The sequence below is a fragment of the Trichosurus vulpecula genome, chromosome 7, assembly GCF_011100635.1.
Source record: "Trichosurus vulpecula isolate mTriVul1 chromosome 7, mTriVul1.pri, whole genome shotgun sequence".
In the NCBI taxonomy this organism is placed as follows: domain Eukaryota; kingdom Metazoa; phylum Chordata; class Mammalia; order Diprotodontia; family Phalangeridae; genus Trichosurus; species Trichosurus vulpecula.
Window position 1 is genome coordinate 29,319,199 of NC_050579.1, and position 18,098 is coordinate 29,337,296.

The following is an 18,098-nucleotide window of genomic DNA, read 5'->3' on the forward strand; positions in this document are numbered from 1 at the left end:
ACTGAAGAGTTTTGAGGAGAAAAGTGACCCGGTCAGATTCGAGTTATTTTGTCAGCTTGGGTGGAGGAGTGATTGATTGGAGGTAGGAATAACTGATCAGGGAGAGCCATTTTCTAGGCTGTTGTGACAATGCGGATGAGAGACTGAACTAGAGAAGGGAAGGCAAGAGAAGGGAACAAGTCAAGAGGCATTTATCAAGTGCCTACTATGGGACCTCTGCAAGCAGAGTTTGGAGGTGGACAAGAACAGATCAGACTTGGCCAATGTTGAGATGTGGGAAGCGAGGATTCAAAGGTTACAAACCCAGGTACCTGGAAGGATGTTGGTGCCTAAACAGAAATAAGGACATGGGGAGGAGGGGGACAGGGCTAGGGAGGAAGATAGAGGGTTCTGCCTTGGAAATGCTACATCCAGGGGGAGGTACCCAGCAGGCGATGAGCAATGCTGGGCTGCAGCAGAGAGAGATTTCGCTGAAACACAGAGATCCAAGAGTCATCGCAGAGAGGTGGCAGTTGATTAGAATTTAATTCATAATTTATTGCGTGTTCTTCGAATTACATATATTGATTGATTCAAATCCATACAAATTTATTCGATGCCTACTAAGTACAAGACACTGTGCTACGTTGCCCTGAAGACACAAAGACGGAAATGACGAGGGTCTTTCCCTCAACGACTTTACAATCTGTTTGAAGGAAAACAACATGTACGCAAATCAGGAAGATGAAGGCGAAGAAGAGATCCAGGTAATTCCAGGAGAATGGGAGGTGGAAGCACCCCCTTCCAGCTGAGGGGCCCAGGACCTGGGAAGCTGTGGGGCCCGAGCTAAGGCTGGAAGGAAGAGGGGCTGTCACCGGTGGATGGCCCAAAGCAGGCGTCCTGCTGGCTGGAGCTGGAATGTCATTTGGAGGACACAGCCAGTAATCCAGTCTGGCTGGAATAGAGAGTGAGTGAAGCAGGGGCCCATACTGTGGAGTAAGCCGGGAAAGTTAGATTGGAGTCTGACTGTTAGAAGGGCTTTAAATGCCGGACCCAGGAGTTTCACTTGACAAATCATCTGTGTCTTTTATTGGCTCCATTTCCTCTAAGGGCCTCCTGTGAAGCCTCATTGACTTATGGAGATAACTTGAAGGCTATGTCAAGCAGCCAATTGAGCAGCAGGTCAAGGGCCAGGTGCCGTTCTAGGGGCTGGGAACACAAAATAAAAAAGAGAAAGGAACAGCCCCAGCTCTCCTGGGCTTACATTCTAGGTCATTCTCGGGAAGGTCCTACCAGGCCTCACCAGAGCACAAGTTAACTGTTCGACTGAAAAGGGCTCCTCACCAGCATGCTCGCTCCCAGGTGATGGGTTTCTGTAGCCACCACAACCTCAGTGGAGGGGGCACATGCCCTGATGAAATCAGGCACCTTTGAAGCATGAGGTTCTTAAACATTAGGGGAAATCAAAGGGTGTTTCAGTATAGGGGCTACCAGAGCATCCCCACCTCATGGGACCCAGCATCCCCTGCCCTATCAGCACCTCTCCACATATATCATCTCGCCTCTCCTGGGCTGTCAGTTTCTAGCAGTGGGAGCCCATCTTTGTTTGGGAAGACTAAGTCTACACACACTCAAAAAGTGAATTACCCGCATTCTCAACTCTCTGTGTGTAGACACAGCCTGGATACCTGCCCAGTCCCGGCTGGAGGGCCCTGTACCCAGCAGGGCTGCAGCCTCTGAGTTCCTGAGAATGATGGCAGGGAGAGTCCTCATCCCTGCAGCTTGTCCCCTGGGTCCACACTGGTAGTTTCAGGCACTTGGGACTGAGTGGGGATTGACTTAGGGAAGCTTCAGGGGACCCCCCCCCCAACAGGATCACAGAATGGGAATTTGAGGTCATTAAAGTCAGACCCCCTCATTTTGGAACAGAAAAAGGAAATGACTTAGCCACAGGCACATCGCAAATAAATAGCAGAACCCAGGGCCTCTTCCTGCAAATCCAGCAGTTTTTGTACTGTACCATGCAGGTGCTACACTGCTACTACTACTAGTACCACTACTACTACCACTACTACTACTGCCGCTGCTGCTACTTACGACTACTACTGCTATTACTACATTACTAATAATAATAAGCCCAATAAAAACTACCATTTCTACGGGGCTTTTGAGGTCAGCAGAGCACCTTATGTATATTATCTCATTTGACTCTCACAATCGTGTGAGGTCGGTGCTATTATCCCGGTTTTACAGATGAGGAAACTGAGGCTCAGATTAATTGACTTGCCCAGGGTCACACAGCTAGCAAGGACTTGAGGCAGGATTCAAACTCAGGTCTTCCCAGCTCCAGCTGACACCTAGCTGTCTTGCAGATTGTAGACTTAACACTGAACTAGGTCTTTGAGATTGTCTAGGTCAATCTGCCTTTTACAGAGGCAGAAACAGAGGAAGGGAAATGACTTGGCCAAGGTCACCCTGCTGGGTTACAAAGCAGAGGCAGGAGTTCCGTTCTAGCCTAGACGTCTAAGGCAGCTGTGTTCTAATACCACAAGAAGAATTGAGCATGAAAAGCCCTGGGGGCCCCTGTGCATAAGGTACTTCTGGAGTCAGGTACCAGGAACATGGGGAGAGGGGCTTTCCTCCCTCCGGGGTTCAGCATAGCAGTATGCTTGGCTCCGGCTCTGGGCTCCTTGGCACCTGCACTTGATTCCAGGTGCTGCCACACAGGCCAATCCCATCCTCAGGCACTGAAAGTCCGTAGGGGCACTTGGTCCTCTGAGGTCGTTTCATCTCGGGCCCTGGATGACAGCAGTCGCCTCCAGGCTGTGCCTATAAGGGAGAATAGAGAGCTGGTATCTACACTGGAAGAGGGCAAAATATTCTGAGAGAAACAAGTCAGTTCACTTGAGTTGGTGATAGGGAGAGAGGGATCAGCTGGCCATGATGTGTCGTTTTGGGAAATCATCAGGGTTGTGCAAACACTCAGGGAGTGCCCTTCGCCGCTCTCCCATTACCCACAGGGTCAGATCCAACAAGCCACAAAGGCAGGAACACGACAGCACAGGGAGGGCTCTGACGCACTTCCTATGGATCACTGGATAATTGATTCAGACCTTCGAGGCTGTCTCATCCACCCTCCCCCCATTTTCCAGTTGAGGAAACCAAGGCTCATCTAGGATGAGGGATTCCCCCAAGGTCACACAGGTAGCAGCAGAACCAAGATTTGAATCCAGGTCCTCTGGTTCCACATATGGTTGGTGATTGTCCCTAGTGCTTGAGGAAGAACCAAATGACATCACCATGTCGGGGGACTGTGGCTGATCAGAGCAGTATGAGCTCAGGAGGCTCCACCACAGGCCGGGCACAAATAGTCCAGCCCTTTCAGCTCTCCCCACGGCTTCCCAGGGCAGCAGGGAGGATGGACGCGCCCATAAGAGTTCTCATCCAGTCCGCCCATCGGCCAGAGAAGCTACCGTAGGGGATTCGGGTTTGTAGATGGGTGAAAAGGGACAGGGTCACAAGGGAGAGCCATGAAGAAAACTGGAAATGGAAGGACATTTAGAGCTCCCCCATTCGAAAACTGGGGCCCAGGAGACGGAAATATCAGCCCAAGTTCACCAGACTGGTTAGTGTAAGAGCCAGGCTTCTGACCCTCCCCCCACCATTTTATAATGACCTTTAAGGGAGCCATGAACTTTTAATTCTGAAGCAGCCTGAAAATGATAATAATTATTAAGTATAAATTATATGAATATACAATTGGTAGTTAATTATCTATTATATAAATAATACGAATACGTCACTAATAATTTCCATTCACCTGCCTTTTTTTAAAAATACAAGCTACTTTCCTTATGACTGCTATGTGAGGTACCTTGTATAATGAAATCAAGGCTTTTTAAGAGAGGTGAGCAAGAAGGGACCTTAGAGGTCATTTGGTCTAAACGCCTCCATTTTACAGATGGGGAAACTGAGACCCAGAGTTATCAATGCCTAAGGTCACAGCTAGTAAGTATCTGGGCTATTATTCACGTTCATTCCCGTTCTCCATTCTCTCTATTGTACGGAGGGGTCATTTAGCTGAGCGAACATTTAACATTTATTAGGTACCCCCTGTGTGCCAGGCACTGGGGACGGGTGGGGATGGGTGTTGTCTGTAGGCCCCTACTCCCTTTCCATCCATTCCTGGAACTGTGACGTCAGAGAAGTTCGTCTTGGCTGCTAACACCACACAGGGTGTTTATTAGGGAGCTTATTTTTACTGAAGAGTCTGCAGGAATGGGATAGATCAGGGCCCATGCTTTTTAAAAATAACTGAAAAGATATCAGCAACTACTGATCCCACGCCTGATCTCTTATGTCTATATAATATGAGAAAAATCTATACACACATCAAAAGTATGTCTCCTTGATGAAAGCATAAAAACAGATCAACTTTTTAGGCAATTTCCTACAAAAGACCACATAGGACAATAGATTATTAAGGATATGGTCTACAAGGGGATTAGGTGATGGGACATGCACCCCAGAAAGCCCTAAGACCGTGACTCTGGAAGTAACCCAGCCACCCTTCCCCCCCCACCCCAGCCCTTATGAGAAAATCCTTTCCTGTTGCAGGCCTGACCCTGTAATTCCTCAGATAAAAACTATCTCAGGGGTGCTTGGCCCAAGGATTTTTGTCCCTGCTTGGCCCAAGGATTTCTGTCTTTGGAGCTTGTCCAAGAACCAAGCTTCTGGCAGCTAAACAAAAACTGTCTTTTCTGCCTCAGTGTCTGGTATCAACAAAGTTAACTCTGCACACTCCCTGTATTTCCCATCCATAAATCACTGGTGCCTGCTCCCAAAGACACCTGGACCCCTTGCATTACCTAACTGGCATACTTAACTTCCTTTCCCTGCCCCTTTTCTATATGAGCTTTAGATTCACCCCCATGAAGCTGCAAGTTCCCCAAACTGTTGGCGTTATGACAAACCTTGCCACTTGACTGAAAGAAGGCTTGAGTGTGTGAATCCATTCCAGGCAACTCCACCTTGTACCCTGTCATTCTTGGGTTTCCTAGCACCTCCAACCTCTACACAAGGGACCTACACAATCATCTAAAATGTGACCCTTCACTCTGGCCCTTGCTTGGGATCTGGAGGGCAGACAGTCATGGGGGGCTGTCACCCCAGTGTTCTCCCTGGGTCCTAGCAATGGTCATCTTGATGCAAAAACCTTAAGGGAAAGAAATGGTGGAAGATCCATCCTTTCTCCGCTGGCAGATGGTGGTGTGGAAAGCTGAATTCTCTGCTCTGGCTACCCTAGGCAAACAGCCCTGGTCATTAGGGAAGCGCTGTTCCTGGGCCCTGGAGATGGGTGTGGCCAGGGCCTGGGGGAGCACACTCACCTGGGAGGGTCTGCCCGGGCTGCAAAGCGCCCTCCGGCTCTTCCTTCAGAGTCTGCAGCTCCTCCTCCCAAGTGGCCCAGTTCACTTCCTCCACTCTGTAGACCAAAATTAACATAGGATCATAGATTTAAAGCTGAAAAGTCACCTTAGAGGTCGCCGGAGTCAGAATTAGAACTCAGATCCTCCGAGTCTAAATCTTTCCATTATACCATAGTGAGGCATCCCCCCAGAGAGAGAAGCTTCCACAGGGGTATAAAGCCAACGTTGCCGGTCATGTGCCCAGCCTGAGGCAGGCAGACTGGCTGGATCAGGGTACAGAATCACTTTCCCTCCCCCAAACACACACAGACACACACAGCGTGTGAGAGGCCCCATATAATCTATGACTCTTGTTGTCCTGGACTGGAGAGAAATCTCATCTCATAAGGTACTTGAGAATAGGAACAGTTTTTGCCTTTCTCTGTTCTCACCTGCACATAGTAAATGCTTGTAGATTGACTTACTAACCTCTTAGTCTGTGCCCAATGCATAGAAGGCACCTAATACATGTCTGTTGGTTAATTCATTGTGGGAACATTGGCTGCACTGTTGAAGGAGGCAGGCCCAGGACCAGCTGGGAACCGAGGGACAGGCAGAGGGGTTAAAGGAGGGCCACTCAAATAGGTCCCCCAATCTAGTTAATTAAGTCAAATCATCAAGTATTAATTAAGCACCTACTGTTTGCCAGGCCCCAACCATACTAAATGCTAGGGATATAAAGCCAGAAACAATGGCCTGTTCTCAAGGTAAGGAATGGTCACCTTTCAGTGACAGGACAACAGCATTAGTACCAATGATATCAGCAGGCTACAAACTCTGACCTTAGTATTTTTGCACAGAAAAAGGCTAGAATATAAGTTCTTAAATAATTATATTTATAAATAAGTTTTATCTCTTTTTTTTGGTTTCTTCTTTTGTATTTATGTATCTTCATTTAAAAAATGTAGAGCCAAAGGGATCACAAAATCTGGGAATGGCCCCAGCATCTCTGGGAACCCCAGTTTGCCTCCTCCTCACTTTGGGGGCCCTCCCTCACCTTCCTTCCCCAGGGAGTACCTTAAGTTTCCAGGGGTGGATTTGTTCTGTGAGGTTTGGATTCAGTCAAAGGCCTGCACTTGAGGACCTAGAGGGCCACATGTGGCCTCGAGGCTGCAGGTTCCCCACCCCTGGCCCTAAACCAAAGACCCCAGGTGACACCCAGCTTTTCTGGGGTCCTGTTCCCCATTCCCCTGCCCAATTAAAGTCTTACAATTGTTTTCAACTACAGAGTAAGGGGTAAGGAGTAAGCTACACATCGACTTTGGAGTAACAGGACCTGAGTGCAAATCTCATTGTGGAGACTGCCCTTGTGACCTTAGGTAAGTCACAGCCTCTCAGGACTCAGGAGGAGGTTAGACTAAATGGCCTCTGAGGTGGCTTAGAGGCCTCAAGGTGATAGAGTCAGGAAGACCTGAGTTCAAACTTGACTCGAGACATTTACTGCCTGTGTGACCCTAAGCAAGTCACTTCACTTTTGTTTGCCTTAGTTTCCTTATCTGTAAGATGGGGATTGATAATGGGATCGATTGATCATTGATCACATGTGACCGATTGATTGATAAGGAGGTGCCCCCCTCCTCAGGTTGTTGTGAGGATTAATGAGACACTGTAAAGTGCTTGGAAAACCTAAGTAAATGCCAGATGTTCCGATGATGATGATGATAATGTTTTGAGGTCCTCTCCAGTCCTGGATCTCTCGATTCAAAGACTCCGAATGGGTCGACCGTGTCACGTGGCAACACTCATGTCAGCTTGGGCTGCATTAACAGAAGTGTCCACAACGACGGAGGCTACAGACCCTTCATCCCTGTCCTCTGTCCTCGGTCCTAATCCCACACTTGGAACCACAGCGTACACGGACTGGGCCGGTGACTTGCTGCCATCTTGTGGCAGACAGGCGCGACTGGGATGGAGAGAAGTCTGTCCTGATGCCCAGAGCCTCCTCGCTCTGTTTCTGACTCTGCCCGGCTTCCTCGGGTCTCAGGACCATTTCCCTCTCCCGAGTGAAGGCAGTTTAAGACAGAACTCTCAGTGTGTGAAAAAAGGCTGTGGATGTATCTTAGATGTAAAGCTGGATGGGACCTCAGAGGCCGTCTAGTGCAAATCCTTCATTTTACAGGTGAGGAAACTGAGGCCCAGCCACGACATGTCAGAGGTACCTTTTGAAGCCAGGTCCTCTGACTCCAGAGGCTGATGCTCCTTCCATCTCTCCTGCCAAGCTGCCAATCGGGGGAAGAGCTGAAGCAGCCCGAGGTCCTGGGCATGTGGCAGCACTGATCCAGACCCACTGAACCTCGACCTCTGGCTCTTCCACCGGGCTAACCATACAAAAGTCCCTGAACACTTCTGTTAATACAAACCAAGCTCGCATGAGTGTCAGAGAGCCAGCCGTGTAACACTGTCCATCCATTTTGGGTACTGAGACCACCATGTCTTTGAAATGATATGTCCAGGGCTGGAAAGGACTCCAGAACATCATCAGGGTTTGGCCTTGCCCATTGGATTAGAACATCAGCATCTTTGTGGGGCTCTCTAGACTAGATTATAAGGAGTGAAAAGGCATTGTGAAAGAGTTGTCAGTGGATCACGCTCCCTGGGATTGACAATGTGGAGGTGAGACTAGAGTCAGTTGAGGGCTGGGCCCTGGCAATGGAGAGGCTGACTGAGGTCACCAGGTCCAATGTGCTCCTAGGTGGAGAAGGCTACACCCCACCGGGAAACCTTCTTCCACTTCCATAACCCCCACCCCAGCTTACCTGAAGCACCATCTTTCATCTGGCTTTTGGTCTGGAGTGGTGCCCACCGTAAGGAGAATGCCTGACCGTTCCTTCTTTCTCTTGCACCACCAGTAGCCCCTCTCCATCTCTAGGACTGAGATGGCTCTCTGAGAACAGAAGAGGTATATCAGGGATGAACAGACCTCTCCCCCACACCAGCTTGGTGTGGAAGGCAGGGAGAGGAGAGGAGAGGAGAGGACTAGCTCGTTGTCTTGGGACAAATGGAACTCTGCCTTGGGGCACCTACTTAGAGTTCAGGTGGCTTTACTCCGTTTGGTGACAGTTATCATCCTCATACCCTATCTCATGGACTTCTGCTAGCCTGAGCTAGCCACCACTGACAGGGACCTGTCCCCATGGGACCCTTCTCCCAAGCTTACCTGCTGTGACCCTCTCCCAAATCTTTAGAGAGAGCGCCAGACCATCTCCTCTTCCGGCTCAACTGTACCTGTGACCCAACCCTGCTCAGCTCTTTTTGCTTTATGTCTTAGCTAGGATTCTACCCTCCATGCCCATTTCTACCCACAGCCTTCCCCTGGCCAGGGACAGAGAACCACTCTCCCCACAGTCTGCTAACTATATTCTATTAAATTCTCCAGACCCATGTAAGCTTGGACTCTACCCCACGCCCTCATTTTTGTCCTATAGGTTCCTCTGCACCAAGGTGTCTCCATTTCCCATATGGACAAACTGAGAACCAGAGATGAAAAGCAATCTGCCTAAGGTTATGCTACTATTCCACAGATCTTGTCTGTAACTCAAACCCCCAACACAGTGCCTGATACGTAATGAGTAGTTAACAAATAATTGTCAAATTGACCCAAAAAGAGGACCATGATTACCTGATCCCCATGCTAACAATTCTTCCTGCTTTCTCTCCTATTCTCCCTCCACTGACCCCCAACAGCCTCAAATCCCCGAGCAGGGACAGATCACGGGGTCCTAAATTTAGAACTGGATCTTAGAGGTCATTGAGTCTAACCTCCTCATTTTACACATGAAGAAACTGATACACAGAGAGACTGAGTGACTGACCCCACTTCCACAGCTCCTCCCTCTTCCTCTTTTATTCCCCATAACCCAACACCCTGTGAGGCGCCATAGGACCCTGGACCTAGAGACCTTCGGTCTGACCCTCCACAAAGGAGGAAATTAAGGCCTGAAGGGTCACACAAATAGTTAATGGCAGAACGAGGAATCAAACCCGTGCCTTCTGACTCCAAATCCGGCTCTTTTCTTGCATCTCCTGCCTTGACGATCTCCGGAGAGGAGAGTCAAACCCTTCCCCTATCCCTCTCCTCCAGGGGCTGCCGTGGAAAGCAGGGTGGTCTCGGGCTCAGGGAATCTGGGTCCAGTGCCTGGTCCTGCCTCGGTTTCCCCTCCCGCCCGCCAGAGGCCGGGGGCGGGGCGAGGCTGACCTGCAGTTTCCAGATGCTCCAGCTGTCGGTGGCCACGCTGTTGACGGTCTCGCTCATGAGGGCGATGAGCATGTTGAGCAGCAGTATGTAGGTGAGCAGGACGTAAGCCAGCAGCAGGAACATGATGAAGCCCTCGAACTGCAGCTCCTTGTGGAACTCCAGCTCGCCCATGCCGATGGTGAACTTGAAGAGCTCCAGGGACGCCTCGACGAAGCCTCCGTAGGGGACCTTGTCCGCCTCCGCCAGGGACTGGTTGGAGAAGGTGGGCGGGGGGGCTTCCCTGCTCAGGCTCACCAGCGCTGCAAGTCAAGCATCCGTGAACACTGGCAGGCACCTACTGTGTGCCGGGCACTGGGCTAAGTGCTGGGGACACAAAAAGGGGCGTACCATCTAACGAAGGAGCCGGCAGGTAAATAATTAGCGAAACAAGGTGTGTGCCAGGCGTTAGGGAGAATTGGGAAAGGCTTCTTCTAAAGGATGAGAGTTTATTTGGGCCTTGAAGAAAGCCAGGGAAGTTGGGGAGGGACAGTGTTCCAGGTATGGGGGACAGCCTCGGGGAGACGTAGAGTTGGAGGATGGAGTGTGTTGTTGGAAGAAGAGCAAGGAAGCCGATGGCACTGAATGGCAGAGTGGGGGGGGCGGGGCATACGGTGCAAAAATACTGTAGGGGGGGGGCGGGATGCCTGGGTTATGAAGGGCTTGGAACACAAACAGGCCTTTCTATTTGATCCTGGAGGTAAAGGAACTCCAGAGTTTATCGATTAGGAGGGTCCGAACTGTGCTTCAGAAGACCATTTGATGCTGATTGGAAGATGGACTGGAGAGCGGAGAGATTTGTGGTAAGACGGCCAGGCAGTGGGTGGGCTTCTGGGGGGGGTCACCTCAGAGCCTAGGAAGAAGGGGGGGCCCTCACCTATGGCAAAGCCGAACAGGAAGACGAAGTAGACCAAGAGGAAGCGCAGCAGATCTCGGAGGATGACCTGGAACAGACACCCCCACCCCGAAGGGGAGCCTCGTAAAGAAAGGAAACCTTGGAGTCAGAGGCTCCAAGTTCCCAAGCTAGAAGGTGGTAAAATTTGAACTCAGCTCTTCCTGAGTCAAGGGTACAGACCTAAACTCTAGACTGTATTGCCTCTCTTGTAGTGACCCCCAAAATTCGGCAACCTGCTGGGATTGAACCTCTCCAACTGATCTAGGCTAAATATTCAATTTGATTCAATTCAACAGACCTTTATTATGTTGTCTCCCCCCTAGAATGGAAGCCTCAGGAGGGCAGGGACTCTTTCACAGTCTCTGTATCCCCAGCACTTACGATATTTATGAACAATTGATAGTAGGTGGCTTAAGAAATGCTTGTTGAATGACCGATGTGATGTAGAGCCTATATCCCACTGTGTGCTGTCTTTGGGGGGGGGACGGGGGAAATTGGGAACTCAAAAGCTTATGGAACTGAATGTTGTAAACTAAAAATTAATTAATTAAAATTTTTTTAAAAAAAGAAATGCTTGTTGATTGGACTGCTCGTCCGCTGATATGACTTAAAATACTGGAGTATCATTGGGTCTTACAGCCCGATTTTATTTGGCCTGAGTAGGAGCAAACAGGAGTTTCTCCTGTTTTTCATCTGCCAAGTTCAGAGGACCCCTTAGAGTTGGGGGGAGGGAGAGTCAGGAGGGCTGTACCCACCTTCTGTATCATGACACTGTAGATGCCTGTCTGCTGGAAGCCACGAGCGTAGTAGAGAAGGTTTATCCAACCCAGAACCAAAGAGAAAACCAGGATGGGCAGGTACCAGTTGAGTTCTAGGAAGCACAGCACCTGGGCGACCACGGAGGTGAGTGCCTGGATTAAGCTGGGGGAAAAGACATCAGCATCAAGCCTGTTGACAGCCTTGGGGACTCCCCAGAGGCCCCCCCCCAACACCCTCGGAATATATGCTCATGCTTGCCTACACACACTGAGAGATTACTCAGATTCAGCTCAAAGCAAAAAAAAAAAAAATCCCTTAAAGAAGGTAGTGTAGGGTAATGGTAGGGGTCCTCATTCTGGAGTCCCAGGCCCTGAGTTCAAATCCTGATTGCCACTTTAGTGCCTCTGGCCTTGAGATTCCTTGTTTGGAAAAGGAGGAGGTGGGCTTGGGTGATTCTTAAGGGCCCTTCCAGCTTTAATTCCCTGACATGTTGCTGTTTAGAAAGAAGGAGAATTTCTGGCTTCCTTTCAACCTTGGTTAATATAAATTCAAGCCCAGTCCCCAGATAAGCCTTCTCCCATTCCAGAGAAGGGAGGGTGATAGATAAGTGTAGGGGAGGAAAGCCAGGGGCTAACGAGAGTGAGGTTCAGAGTTAACCCAGAATTCTGTGGAAGGGACTAAGCTCTCCAGGAGCTAGCCTGGCCGTCTTGCCTTCAGTTGGAAACAGAGGCCAACAGGCCCCAAAGCCATATTCTCCTAAGTCCTAGGAGACTCTTGTTTAATTTCTTTGACTCTTTTTCTTAATTTCCTTCCCTAAATTTCAGCTCTTTCACTTAATTTCTCTGAGACTCAGTTTACACATCTGTCAGGTGGTGAAAATAATTCTTGCTCCGACTGCCTCGTGGGTTTTCTGAAAACTGAATGAGATTATGTAGATGAATAGAGCTGGCAGGGAACTTAGAGGTCCTATAATCCACCCCCTCCTCCCACTTTAATGAGGAAGGCACTGAGGCCCGGAGAGGGTTGGCAGGATCTCCAAATCCACTACAATCCATAATACTATAACCATAAAATATTGTATAAATGGCATCTGTTATTTAGACAAGACCTGCCATGTTTATCAGTAGAATATTCCCAGATGAGAAAATTCTCTGCTAATGCAGGTTGACCCTGTTCTATAACTTGTAGCCTTAAAGGAGTAAAGGGAGTGAGTATCCATCAGTTGGGGAATGGCCTAAAAGTTATGATCTATGAATGCAAAAGGAATGTTATTGTGCTGTAAGAAATGGAGGGAATGGTTTCCGAGAAACCTGGGAAGACTTATCTGAACTGATGCAGAGGGAGGGGAGCAGAGCCAGGAGAACAATGTATATAATAATGACAACATTGTAATGACTTTGGAAGACTTAAGGTAAATGATCTGACTAGGGAAATGATCAACCATGACTGCAGATGATGAAGCCACCTGGCAGAGAGAGGAAGGACTCCCAGGGCAGAATGGGGGGACTTGACTAATGTGGGAAGTTGTTTTTCTTGCCTATACATGTTTATAACAGGAGCTTTGGTTTTCTTTCTTTCGGGGAGGGGGGTGGGCAATGGCAGAGAGAGAAGACAGGATGGCAGCTGCTCTGTGAGGCAAAAGTGGTGTGTGTCCTTTTCTCTCTCTGGCCTCGATCTCCTGCCTGTAACAATAAGGGAGCTGGACAATGTGATCACTAAGCTCCCTTCCAGTTCTGACATTCTGGGGTCCTAAGGAAGAGGAAGCACACGGATCCTGCCGTCTGAGACTGGGGAGCAGGCTGCTCGTCCCTAGACGTCCTGGAACATACATGAGGATCTCAAAGTAGCTATCGACAAACGATGTCCAGATGAACAGGCGTCTCCTCCAGAAGTATTGAAGCTGCCCAAGACACAAGAATGAGAGAACTTGAGAAATGACTCTGGACCCCCCGATCAGCCTTGAGACCAAAGCAGCCTCTGACCCTCCCGTTGGGGACTCTTCCTAGTACAAAGTGGTTGGCAGCTGTGCTCCACTGGGGATGTGAAGGTCAGGGAAAGAAATCCCTACCATAACCACCCTCCTTGAGCACAGGTTCAGAAATTGGGCAGGGCCCAAGGGGAAAGAGACCCCACAGAGTCAGATAGCATCCATATAGCATCCTGGAACCTCAGAATGCTAGAGATAGAACACTTTAGGGATCATCTAGGTCCATTCCCTCTTTTCATAGAGCAGGGAAAAAGGCCTAGAGAAGGAGAAATGACTTAACCAAAGTCACACAGTCCCTTAGTGGAAGAGTTCCAACTAGAACCCAGGTCTATTGGCCACACTATGGTCTGAGCACCAGGCCTGTGCTTCCTTCCACTCCAGACACACTGGCCAAAGATTCTGGGAAGGCTTCAGGATCAGCCTGTGGGCTGAGAGATTTTCCAGCCCCTAATCATTTATCTCTGAGACCTTTCCTGTCTTCCACCTTCTTCTCTCAACCATGATCCAGCCAATGTGTCCTTTCCCGGTGTATATCCTTTTTCTACCTGCTGATCCATCTCCCACATCTTTCTTCACATGGGAAGCTGCCAGAGGGCAGGATTATTATTCATGTCCCAAGGTATATATGGTTCCATAGAAAGATTATTGGGACAGAGTCAAAAGACCTGGATTCTGATCCTAACCTTCCCTCATACTAGTTGTGTGACTGTGGGCAACTCATTTGATTTCTCTGGGCCTCAAATACTTTCTCGGTAAAATAAAGGTCTTGAACTGGCTAACCCAGACATTCCTTCTAGTTTTGACATTCTGTATGTGAGGAATACCTTACCTTTTTCACAATGATTTTGTCTGAGAGGGCTTGGGAGAAATTCTCTGTGGACTACATCCCCCAAGAGGTTGTGAGGAGTGCAGCCCCTGGTGTGTCCCCTACATCTGCTCTAGGATTACATTGACTCACCACTGAGCAGGGTCGCAGGAGCAAACAGTTCAATAGATTTGCGGAAGGCATGAAATTCAATTTTAAAAGCATTTATTAAGTACCTATTATGTGCCAGGTACTATCCTTGGGTAATACAGACAAAAAAAGAAAATAACTCTGTCCTCAATGAGTTTAATTTCTATTGAGGGAAAAGAACATGTACACAGAAAATTAAATGTAAAATATAGGCCAATTAATTTCTGGGGGAAGACACTAGCTAAGGGTGAGGGATGGGTGGTGATCAGAATAGATTTTTCTATAGGAAGTAGCATTTGTCCCATGAGGATGCAGGTGCTTAAGATCATGGCCAGGTGACCTGAAGCCTGGGCCCATACTCATGTCGGCCTATATTGTTAATGTATTTTTTTTAACTTAATTTGAAGATCTTCCCATCCATTAATAGGCCCATATGCCCTGCTTAAGTCACATGGAAGCCTAAGCTACGTGAAGCCTGTGGTGGGAGGAGCTTGCTGAATGAGTGGAACAGGAGAGGATGGAGTAGAAAGTTAGAACAGTTAGAGCTGGAGGGTTGTGATGCCCTCTGACCCTGAAGAAGTGTATATATTCTCCGAGGTTAGAATTTTGCTTTGGGGCTCACTCATGGGAAGAGTATTCATGTGATGTATAGCCAGATGAGACTCTGGGTAGCCATTAAGGAGCCTCCTGGCTTTGAAAACCCACATATTGGTGTTTCTATACTATGCTATTCTGTACTATGTCTATATCACTTTTGGTCAGACAGTTGGAAACCCTGTCTCTTGATTTGTGTTAATTTCTGCTTGTAATTTCTATTTGCGTTTTCTCTGGAGTTCAGGGTGCTGACTTTTTCTCCTGAAGTGAATGACACATATGTGTTTAATTAAAGTGAGATTGTAAACCCCTTTAAGCTGCTTTCCTTCAGAAAAGCAAATCAAAGAATATGTGCTAGCGGCCCTCCTGTGTGCCAGTGTTAGTGGTCTTACACCCCTACAGCAGCTGCTAGTAACATTGGCATTACAGTGGCTGCACGAGAGAAGGAAGAGCCACTCACCTGGCCAAAGAAGAGATAGAGTCCCCCAAAGAGAATGAAGACGTGTCCCATCAGCAGCATTGAGTTACCCACTGTGGCTTTCAGAGGAATGAAGTTCTAGAGAAGAGAAATCCAGAGCTCTCCTCAGGCCCCCTGCCCCTCTCCCTCCTATTTTCAATTTGGATCCAGAGGAGGAACTCATGACTTCCTCCTTGCCTTACCATTGACCAACTGTCCCCTGCCCCAGGCTACCCTCCGTCTTCTCAAGGCTTTTCCTATCTTCTTTCTTTCTGTCAGCACTATGACCCCCTCAAAAAAACAGCCTCCCCCCTTCTCCTTTCTTTAGATGTACTGCCCTAGCCCTGTATCTGAGGTGGAAAGGGGCTCAGAGATCAGCTAGTCCAATATGTACCAGAATAATATATTGTACAAATAGGCATCCAACCTCCTGTGCAATATACTGGAATATTGCCCAGACAATATAATAGACAAATGGTCATCCAATCTCTCATAGAACATGTTGGAATATTGCCCAGACAATACACTCTCAGGTGGTCAGCCAACCTCCCCTGTCCCCCAGGCTCAGTCCCTCCCTCTTCCCCCGGAATTGCCCTCCCTTTTCTCCCCTCCCTAGGCCCTTCTGACAGGGTGTGCTCCCACCTTCCCCAGGACAGGCTGGTGGTAGGTGACAGCTGTGAAGATCAACATATACAGGAAGTAGGAAATCAAATTGAAGCGAAATCTGGTGACCAGCGACTCCCATTTCTCCTGCAGTAGCTTGTTCAGTGGCTCCAAAGTCACCATCTTGTGTCGATTCTGGGAGAGGGACCCAAGGGAAAATCCTAAAGTAAGGCATTTGCAACGGGGTGACAAGGACTCCTGGGGTCCAGGGAGATCCTGAAGTTTATTCAGCCCTGCACCTTCTGGCCCTGGGAGCACCCCGGAGGGCTGGCAGCCCTGTTGGAAGCCAATGGAGAGGTGGCCAAAGCTGGCACATTTCCAACTACCCTTGGAAACTCACTGCAGGTAGGGATCAGTCCATTCTCTATGCCTGTATTCCTGGCACCAGGCATAGAGTAGGAGCTTAATAAATGCTTATTGAATGATTCATGATAGTCTTCAAGATGAGGGCTCTGTATATGCGTACAAACATGGGAAATCTGCATCACAGACAATTTCACACCTGAAATGTCAAACTAGGGATTGGAGGAAGAACCACTGAGGGAGATGGAACATCTTTCCAGGTTTGGCGTTGGAGCAAGAATCACAACTGAAGTAACATCAGGGGAAGACATTAGGATTTAGAGCTAGAAGGAATCATCCAGGCCAGTGATCCTCAAATTTTTTGGTCTCAGAACCTTTACCTGCCTAAAAATTGAGGACCCTTCCCCACCCCAACAAGAGCTTTTGTGCATGTGGATTATGTCTATTGATTTTTACTATATTAGAAATTAAAATGTCTTAGCATTATTATGAAAGTACTTTTGACCTTGAGGACTCCCTGAAAGAGTCTCAGGAACCCCAAGACGAGGGTCCTTTGAGATCTACCAATCTGGCCCGACCATTTCATTTTATGGAGGAGAAGAGAGGTTAAGAGACTTCTCCAAGCTCAAGTAGTGAGTATGATGCAGAGCCCAGATTTGAACCCAGGACCTCCGACACCAGCACCACTGGTCCTCTTATAATAATAACTTGTGTATCCAGCCCTTTCTTGCCATTACAAGCCCCTTTGCAAACAGTATATCATCTGATCATTATGTGTCCCGGGTGAGATAGGAGTGATAATGATGACGACCATTACAAATGATTCTTTGAGATTCCCTTCCATTACATTATTTTCTATATGGTATTTTTGCACATAGTCTCTACCATTAGAATGTAAACTCCTTGAGGACAGGAATGATGATACTTTGCACAATGCCTGGCACAGGGTAGACACTTAAATGTTTGTTGACTGACTGACTGATGCCTGAAAGTTCACATTCCCTGCAAGGCAGGTGACTCTTATTTTACAGGATGTCCCAAAAGTCCAAGCACAGCTTTTAGATTGAATAGGCCTCATTCAGACTTTTGGGTCACTCTGTACTCAGAAGGAAGCTGTGCCTTTGGGAGAAGAGATATACCTGAAGTCACAAAGTTGGTAAAGGGCAGAGTCACTTCCTATTAGGGACTTAGAGAGAAGGTGATGACCACAGGGTCCTGGAAGGGCAGGGAAGTGAGAACAGTATGGTGGGAAGAAGGCAGATTGGGAGTCAGAGCCAGATGGTGGAAAGAAGGCTGATTGGGAGTGAGAACAGTATGGTGGGAAGAGGGCTGACTGGGAGTGAGAACAGTATGGTGGGAAGAGGGCTGACTGGGATTGAGAACAGTATGGTAGAAAGAAAGCTGATTGGGAGTCAGAGTCAGATGGTGGAAAGAAGGCTGATTGGGAGTCAGAACAGTATGGTGGGAAGAGGGCTGACTGGGACTGAGAACAGTATGGTGGGAAGGGGGCTGATTGGGAGTCAGAGCCAGAAGGTGGAAAGAGGGCTGATTTGGAGTGAGAACAGTATGGTGGGAAGGGGGCTGATTGGGAGTGAGAACAGTATGGTGGGAAGAGGGCTGACTGGGAGTGAGAACAGTATGGTGGGAAGAGGGCTGATTGGGAGTGAGAACAGTATGGTGGGAAGAGGGCTGACTGGGAGTGAGAACAGTATGGTGGGAAGAGGGCTGACTGGGAGTGAGAACAGTATGGTGGGAAGGGGGCTGACTGGGAGTGAGAACAGTATGGTGGAAAGAAGACTGATTGGGAGTG

At 48.5% G+C, this 18,098-nt stretch overlaps 1 protein-coding gene across 1 annotated transcript in view; it reads right to left on the bottom strand.

Moving 5' to 3' along the window:
* Window positions 1–506: 506 nt before the first annotated feature.
* Window positions 507–18,098, bottom strand: part of TRPV2 (transient receptor potential cation channel subfamily V member 2) — a 38,216-nt gene continuing 20,624 nt past the window's right edge. The window contains exons 8-16 of the mRNA XM_036765755.1: window positions 15,965–16,120; window positions 15,326–15,421; window positions 13,159–13,229; window positions 11,326–11,491; window positions 10,553–10,619; window positions 9,640–9,938; window positions 8,201–8,328; window positions 5,367–5,461; window positions 507–2,808 (exon numbers count right to left, since the gene is read on the bottom strand). Of these exons, the coding sequence (XP_036621650.1) occupies window positions 2,720–2,808; window positions 5,367–5,461; window positions 8,201–8,328; window positions 9,640–9,938; window positions 10,553–10,619; window positions 11,326–11,491; window positions 13,159–13,229; window positions 15,326–15,421; window positions 15,965–16,120 (1,167 nt within the window). The 3' untranslated portion in view covers window positions 507–2,719. The remainder of the gene's footprint in view (window positions 2,809–5,366; window positions 5,462–8,200; window positions 8,329–9,639; window positions 9,939–10,552; window positions 10,620–11,325; window positions 11,492–13,158; window positions 13,230–15,325; window positions 15,422–15,964; window positions 16,121–18,098) is intronic.